Here is a 9,087-nt window from a genome sequence, read left to right as displayed (position 1 = left end):
CCAAACCAGACGAAAGTGCGCATTAATAACTAGCATTTTTTGGTGTGTTGCCTGTAGTTTAAAGTCTGAAACTCCAGGACACCTTGATGTTAAGGTTTTATTTTGCCATATTTGTAGCAAAATACAGGGCATGAAAAGGGCCTTTTTCCTCCAAGGTTTTATATATATATATATATATATATATATATATATATATATATATATATATATACTGTATATAAAACCATTTCACAATAAAATGACACATGCCTTACATTAGATCTGCGCTTGTATACAAGCACGAAATGTGCTTGTATGTGAGTTTTACACTTCAATCAGTTGTCAGTTTTAAAATATTTGCTACTAATCATCAAATATGAGGCCAGCCATTTAAAAATGAACTACTTGTGCTGGTAATCTGTCAAATGAATGAATCATGTTTCATGTCAAGACCGAAGCTCTTTTTGCAATTGCTCAGAGAGTTTACTGATCTCTTTACTATGTTTCTGTTCTTTGTTTTGTTACAGTAAACTTCGACCATTTTCAAATTTTGCGGGCCATTGGAAAAGGGAGCTTTGGAAAGGTAAGGTAGTCTTCAGCTTTTTTGTGTTTTCTGCATTGTCTTTCCGCTAACATGGTCATTACCCATCTCCGAAGCAGCTGGTTCCCATTCTACTTTAATCTATTATGAAATGCATAAAATTTTTTGTTTGTTTTAATTACATTAATCATCTCTTTCTTTCTGTATTACAAATTTTAAGAGAGTAAAATGTACCTTTCCATCTCACGCAAGCAAGCCTGAGTTCTGAGATTCCTGACCCAATGTCTCTGTTTAATTACAGAGCCAGCACTCAGCTGTGGTTACATTTGTCTTCATCTGTGGGGTAGAATTTAGCTGGAGGCCAAAGCGTTTCTCTGTTTGTGTGCACTGCTCGCTGTGCAACCAAGTCCCAGCAGTGTTCCACAGGTGTTACTTTAGTCATTAGTGGACATTGTGGATTAAACAATGACATGTTTATTAACTTTAGTTTCAAGTAGAATGGTGGGGATTTTATCTGTTTATTTTTGTTGCATGCTTTAGTCTTAACTTTTAGGTTAAATGTGTTTGATCAACACACGGTCGAGCTCTGGAGATCTAAGCAGTTTATCCTAATCTGAAATCCCAAATATAACTTAATATTTTTTCATTATTTAGTTGTGTGTTTTTGTAGCTTCTTTTACTTGGCTTCTTCTCTGAAAACATCCCTCGGATATGATGAGCTCATCAAAATGCAAATTTATTTAAATTTATATTTATGGTTTTGTTCCATGCAAGCTGTTGTGATGTCCTTTGTTAAACTGAAAGGAATTTTCAGCAAATTATGATGCAGGATGGTTATTTAAAATAATATTACCATTGAACACTCTTTAGGTTATATGTAAAACATTAATGGATTGGACTTTCTGCATGAACTCTGTCCGTATTTATTAAGGTAAAAATTTAGACTTAGAATCTAAACATGGTAAAAAATGAACCAAAAAACATCTTTGTCTCCAAGGAAACAATTTAAGAGACCCCAGAAAATATTATCTCCAAACAAGAAATCAGGTGTCTTAATCTATTAGATTCAATAATAGTCGTTTATCCTAAACTATGGGAAATGTCAACTTCCACTTACACAGGGAGTTCAAAAGAAAAGTTTCTGTGCCTTGCCTTTGCATTAATGGGAAAGTTTTGTTAGTTGGATTAACACTAGCTGACAATAAAATGGAATATAGCATCACCCTGTACTTTACAGTAGGTATGTTAGAAAAAAGCAGGATTTGAAGGATGTCAAAAGACACTATAATGATACCATGGTATTGGGTGTAAAGTACCATCTAATGCTACATTCAGACTACACTCGATAGAAGCAGCAAAAAATCTTCTGCTACTTTATTTTTGATACTTGTTCACATAAAGGTCAGACGGGCCTGAAGAGCATTTTTTGACGCTCCTGAAGCGCATCCAGTAAAGTGTATACAGATGCGTCTGATGTTTCTGCTGCTCCTGTGTTCAATAGCAAAACATCATATGTGCAGTGAATTAATCAAGATTACAATCCTGCCATCAAATCGCTGTCGGACCAGTACGAAACCCCTGTTCACTGGCGGTGCGCTGTCACTGGAAATCCCCAACAACAGCTGCCTCTGGCCCAGTCGCCTTTTGGAGGTTATCCTCTGCTTTTTTGCAGCTGGAAGGAGATGTTAGCAGTTTTCTTGTATGTCATCTAAACTGTACGTGCCAGAGTAATAAAAGCGAACATGTTTTGCCGACAGATTCCTACATTTTAAGATAATTTTGGCATTAATAAGCTGTTTCAGGGGAGTGAGCATAGCTCTCTGCATTAGCAGCACTTTGTCTGTCTCAGCAGCAAAAGTAACATTTTTCAAACTTCAGCAGCTGCTGCTTGTGAAGCGTATCATGCGCCTCAGATGCTCAGAAGCTCATGAGGCGCTGCTTCAGCTGCGTCAAGATGCTCTGCTCCTGCTAATCAGACGCGCTGCTCCTGCTGCTCGAAACACGTTTCTTGATGTGTGCCAACCATTGACTTTGCATGTAAACCAGCTGCTTCTGCTGCTTTAATAGCAAGCAGTCTGAATGTAGGATAAAGGGCAGATTAGACTTCTGCATCCACACAAATCAAATGTCGCTTGGGTCTGGTCGTGAACTAGTTTAGCTGGTATGCTTCTGCACCGTCGGTCTGGAATTTCTAGGGACACACAGCAGTTTCCCGCCAAAGCGCAAGGGGGAGCCTATTCAAGAACCTGCGAGAACTTCGGCGGCACCGGCAGAAGTTTTTTTTTTTCCAAGACAACATGGCGCGTCTGCAAGATATCATAGTCATGGAGATGGATCTAGAGGTGCTAGACATTGAAGAAGAACAGGTTCCATTAATGGAGTTGGCAAAAAGGCCAATTAACCTTTTGTTGTAGCTGTCCATGGTAGTTGTTCATCGGTTTTTAAAAACCGGCACAGAATCTGGAAGGACGACCACACAGACAGCCCGAAAGGCATACTAAGGACCAATTAAAGCTGCTTTTTCAGGATTTTTTTTTATATGCGCGACGACAGTTGCAGAACCTCTGTGCGGGGGGCGTGGTCGCGCACAGAGACAGATTTGACTGTTGCAGAGGCTATGCATCAGAAGCATTATTTGACCTTAAGGCTGCCAAAGCATTTGCAGCGAATTCTCATTACAACTTTAAACCTGTGAAAGTTGGTAAATAAGCTCACACTTTTATCACTAAATGTATTTTTTTTTAACCAAAAAAACATTTAATTAGTTGATTGAGCTAATGCTAACATGTTTAATTGCTTCCCTGATACAATAAGCTGTAGGTACTTGAAAAATATATTGGAATTACTATTTTACTCTTTGAAGAAACAATCCAGCTTTGAGTAACAAAGATGTTACAATTACATAAAACACTTCAGTGAAAAGCCTTTGTTCTCAGCATTAAATACCGATTTAGTATATGCGTTTAATGCACCTAAGTGAGTCATCACATTATAAGAATTATTGTTTTTACAAACAGGAAAGAAAAAGCCATAAAATGTTGATTTACATTAACATAAGACATTTTCAAGATTACCTTTAACAGTAGGGATGGCAAATCCGGTTTGATTGGGACTTGCAACAATAACTTCATCATTTAATGCAAGTCCATCTTTAAGTGACCACAAAACTTTTTCCCCATATTATGTCAAATTTCTTTGATAATTTAAAAATTTTACCCCAGGTATCTTTATTTGTTTTTATTTGTAATATATTATATTTTTCTTAGAAACATTCAACAAACAAGACAAAATCTGTAAGGTAGCTAACACTTTTGGCAGTCGTGAATGTAAAACGTTTAGCACCAGTGTAACCAGGAAAAAAAAAAGGTTGCACTCCAGACATTTTTAGTCACAGTTGCAAACAAATTAGTTGCACTCTGTTGCCCTGTAATATACATACAGGACATTCAATCAACTGTAGCAGGATGCTTTTGGGATCTGCAGTGACATAGTGGAGAAAAAAAGAAAACGTTGTGACTTACATTGTGTCAAAAAGTTTTTACAGTGCTGTTTCCACGCTTTTTCTTTGAGAGACAGGCTCCAACAGGTTGACAGATGTTCACAGAGACCTCCAGCTAAGGTTCGCCCTTGCTGGAGGTGATCTCATTTGATGTTTTGTGGCAACACACTGTGCTCCTACTGCCTCTGAGCACCTAACAGCATAAGTCTTTAGTTTCCCATAAAACTCATTAAAGGAAGAGGAGATGTGGTCTGAAATAAATTAGATGTTTGAGCCTTCACTCCCAAATGATGCCAACAGTAATGTGGAAAGTCATTATATTTCTAGGAAAGTATTAATCCTCAAATGATGGGGTTTTCTTTGCATTATGAAGAACCGCTTTAGCTCAGTATCTCAATATTTTAGCGGAGTGAAAAAGAGAGGGATTTATGTTACATATATAGTGCAAGGAAACACAATCCATACAGGAACTTGTGCAGGTGCTCTAAGGAAAAATATTTAAAAGGACTTAGGTAGTAGTTGTTGAATCTTTGTATGTTTGTCAGTACTTGTGAAGGAGTGAAAATGAGCGATATATATATTAGTTGTTGCATAGATGGAAGTCGGTAAGGTTGAAGCTGAGGGAGAAGGAAGGATACGTAAGAAACAGAGAAACCCCGACCAAGAGATATTTATAAACTATGTGAACAAACTAAGACTTTACTCTTATTCTTATCTTGATGATGTTTTTTACCATTTGGTGTTTTCTTTGAAGGATCAGGAGTTATTTTCTAACAATATATCTATCTTCAGTTCATAATTCGAGTTAGCTCATGCTAGTATAACTTTACTTTTGGTACCGGTACTTGCATTGATCTTAGGAGCGTAGGTAGCAATAATGGCTAATGTTTAATTCCGGTTCTGTCTTTCTGTTATTTTTGATTTTGTTCAATCATTAGTAGGGAAGCCCAGATATATAGGCTGATATCAATATGTATTATTATTAATAATCCGCTATGGCTGATGACAAGTATTTACTGATACTGATATCATATATTATATATTTGGATTCTTTGAAAACATTGATAAAACAACAGTACCGTGGTGCTGACATTGCTTCTCTGCAGAAGCAGCAGGGTAGAATTTTACTTACAAACACAAACCTTACTGTTTTAAAACTTCAGAAGCTGTTATTTAGAGCAAAATATTATTAACTTAAATAATAAAATTTTACACTTTGCATTAAAAGTAAATCTGCTCTTTTCTCTTTATCATTTATTTTTGTTTTTCTTTAAGTTTGTTGCAGGCAATATTGCACCTTTTTGCACCGAAATCTGCTTCAGCATTATTGTGTCCTTGTAAACTTGAGGTTAATTTAGGTCTTTTGGCTACAAAGGTCTTTGCCTGTGCTTGTCATTAGAGCTTCACAAAGTTGCTCTGAATTTTAAATATTCTGATGCAGGTTCTTGTGAATATCTTTTTTTTTTTTTTTACAATTTTTTTTTAGACTTTGATGGATTAAGAAACAACATATGACAAGATTTATGTACATTTTTATATATTTCTCTTTGTATGTATAATAATTTCTTTAAATAAAGTGTGTGAATTCCAAAATTAATATTACATTTCTGTCCCTGATGAGTGTCCGTCAGTAGCTGCAGACCTACTAAGCCACCTTTTCACCAGCCTATTTTTTTTTTTTAAGCTTTTACCATTAATAAAAGCTACCAGTGTGCAGCCAAAATATTCTGTCCTCTTTTCTCCAAATGTGGAACCTCAACACCTTGGGATTCTTTTTTCAAAATCATGTCAACATTTATCAAGCAGTTATTTTACTTTATACATGTTACATTCAGTGTGCAGTGACTCAGAACCATTGGAATCTTGCAGTAGGACTCACTGTGGACAGAGCATCTGTTTGTGTGTCTCTTTGTAAATGTTGGTTGTTGGCTCAAAAGGAAGAATAACAAAATGCATTGTCCTCATTTTGTTTTCTTCTGTCCTGCACAATCTGTATGCCATAACCCCTAGGGTGTGACAGCTATAGCCGTCCTAGTGAAAAAGATGAGCGAGTAGCGCTTTATTTGTTATATATTCCACACAACAAGCTAGGTATTATGTTTTAAAACACTAAACTATAAAAAAGGCAGGTTTTATCTCAGGGGGCTTTTTAGGAAGGATGACATTAACAATAAAAGTTTTAGACTTAGATGCCATATTATTATATTAACTTGTCTTCTTTTGTCTTGGCAAACATTTTACTTCTTTATTTAAACAGTTGTTTTGTTTTTAATCTTCATAGAAGCTCTTTGGTCAAACCTCCCAAAAAATGAAAACAATTCTTGGTAAACAAATTTCAGGATCACAGGAAAGTACTAAGTTTTTGTGTTTTGCGGTGGAAGAAATATGTAGAGTATCACTTTTATTAGACTGTGGTTTTCATGTGAAGAAAAGTCTTTTGAAAACCAAACAACAGAAAGTTTCCTAACTCCTTTTAAGGTTGATCTCAAGGTGAAACTGAGCCAATCTCAGTGAGTGACATCACAAGGCACAGCTTGATATTTGGAAGACATTTATAATTAAACTGCTATGCCATTTGATTCCATACAGTATAAGTAATATTTGGTGTGTTTTCTTCTTGTCCATAAGGAACAAAGATTTTAAAAGCAGGGACCACAATGATGAAAAGAAAGGATAGCATGATTGATTCTTGAAACTGAACATTTTATTATTTATCACACAACATGAAAAATACATGATAATGTTTTATTATGTTCTGTTAGGCAGCTAGATATGTGTCATTTTGCCCACGTTATAATCTCACGTCGAGCTATCAGCAATATCTGAAGCGCAAACTTCTTCTCTTGAATTCAAAGTTGGCATTGCTTCATGAACTTTGGGCACAAAGGACTTAATTTAGGGAGTGTTTTTTTTTTTTTGCTGATCAGAAATTTACATTCTTTCATGGAGCTGGCATTTCCTGTACATGTAAACTTTTTTTAAAAGGTTTGTAGCAAAAACCCTGAAGCCTCTACTCACCCCAGAGTCATTTAATTCAGTTCAATTTCCAACCAAAGAAGATGTGTGGCTTTTATCTTTATATCCACTTTAAGGGTATGACTCAAAGGTTTCTTTTTGTTTTAAAAGAGTGTGTTAAAAAATGTTGAAAAAAAATAAGACAACCCAGTTTTGGCTTACTAATGCTTCACACTTTTCCTGGTTTTCTTTCTCACTTTTCTGATAATATTTGGCCTTTCAGTAGCTACATGTGTTTTCAAAAGAATCTAATCATTAAAGCTAAAATATGCTTGTAATATTGTTTGAATTCCCACTCTCTCCGCCTTCTTTTTCCTCTCTGTTTTTGAAGCATCTGTACTCTGGCAGATGGAGTGAGGAGGGATGGTTGCTCTATGTGAATCATTCCTCGGCGTAGCTCATTTGTAACAGCTCAGGAAGCTCCGCACACACAGTCTTAGAGTTGATTTAATTGCCTGCTTCCTCCTCGCTCTCCCACTCACCCCCCTCCTACCTTTTTCCCATGAGTATCAGCCTTTGCCACCCCCCCTCCTGTGTTGCTCCACCGTCTTAGCACTGAATCCACCGAGGACCGACATGTCCACCGCGGGGCTCATTAAAACCCATGCTATGAGAGCTTGAGGAGGGTAGACGTGACAGTCATTGGATCTGACAGCAGTTTAGTGACAGCTTCCTCGTGCCAGCAGTTGTAAGACAGGTTAACATCTAAACGCAGAGAGAGGAGGTGGATGAAGACCGAAAGAAAGGGTCAGAAGAAGCGGAGAGCTCAGCTGGTGGCTTCTATGTCTTCATTTCCCATGCCATTCAGACGCTTCACTACAAATAAACTCTTGTTAGGAGCCAATGTAATGGAGGTGGATAGATAGATGGACAGATACAGCAAAGGTGCCTGCGGTGAGTGGGTGCAGAGGAAGGACAAGGGGAAAAAAGGGAAGCAAACTCTGACAGGCTCATGTGGGAGAAATGTACCAGTCTCTGTGAAAAGGTCAGGAAAAGATGAAGCTTCTTTTTTAGCATTTGCTCTCTTTAGTTAGTGTAGCAGGGGTTTCCACATGCCTCAGTTTGTCCGCCAGCCTGTAAGCCACATATTGTTCACAAAGCCCCATTCTTCTTTACCTCATAACTGGAAATTTGTTTTTCAGAATGCAATTCTCCATCATAGCCCTCAGCTACCTTTTAACCTAGAAATACATGTGCCTCCAACCCCATCCTGCTTCTATAGGGTGCACTGTAGCTCTGCTGATTAGCTGTAAAGGAAGCGGGAGGCATATGAAAGAAATTGCTTCAGGACCTCAAAATCTGCTTGAATAATTTTTCTAAGGGCATGTTCTTTACATCTTCACCTATTTATAAGTTTGTTTTTAACTACCTCATTGCTTCTTTCCCTCTAATGAAAGAAAAGTACAGTACGCTGAGTGGTCACTTTACCGCAAGGCATTGTAGGACAGTCAGGCTCTATTAAGTAGCTGCAATGGTCGCTTGCTATTAGTGTTGTTGTACGGCTAGCAGTTGGTGCATTTTATTGCATTCTATTCTATTCTATTCTATTCTATTCTATTCTATTGTTCTATTGTTTGTTTATTCATTGTGCCTGGAACCTGTTTCCGAAAGTGGGTGTGGCCTAGACTGAGTACAGAGTGGTTATCATGGGTCAAATTATTGTTTTGCTTTTCAACAGATGATATGAACAAGGTAAGTTTATTCTGAGTTCAGTTAGTTCTGAGTGCAGGGTAAGTACAAGGTTAAATAAATTCAATTCAATTAAAAAAACTTTTTTAAAAGGAGAAATAGTACCTCATTGGATGTTTTTAACAAGAAACCTTTTTTCAGTGGAATACAAAACACATGATTCACCATGGCATCAGGAGAAAATAATGAGCCTCAAAGTTTGCATTTTCACCTGTGGAACTTCAAATATTGATGACTCACTATGCAGATAAAAAAACAAAAACAAAACAAATTCACACAAAAAGTGATACTTTTCAAGCTAAAGAAATCAAGAGGTTTATCTATTCAATATTTAAGGAGGAAAACAAAGATATGCGGTTGCTTC

General features: G+C 36.9%; 1 protein-coding gene across 1 annotated transcript in view; it reads left to right on the top strand.

The window, feature by feature from the left end:
* The window catches only part of stk32c (serine/threonine kinase 32C), a 117,303-nt gene that overhangs the window by 40,196 nt on the left and 68,020 nt on the right, over positions 1 to 9,087 (top strand). Inside the window, exon 2 of the mRNA XM_015393709.1 lies at positions 507 to 562. Within this exon, the coding sequence (XP_015249195.1) occupies positions 507 to 562 (56 nt within the window). The remainder of the gene's footprint in view (positions 1 to 506; positions 563 to 9,087) is intronic.

Source organism: Cyprinodon variegatus, unplaced genomic scaffold, assembly GCF_000732505.1.
Source record: "Cyprinodon variegatus isolate N-32 unplaced genomic scaffold, C_variegatus-1.0 Scaffold654, whole genome shotgun sequence".
NCBI classification, from domain to species: Eukaryota; Metazoa; Chordata; class Actinopteri; order Cyprinodontiformes; family Cyprinodontidae; genus Cyprinodon; species Cyprinodon variegatus.
The sequence above is the reverse complement of the archived record's forward strand: the minus strand, read 5'-3'. Positions and strand labels throughout refer to the sequence as shown.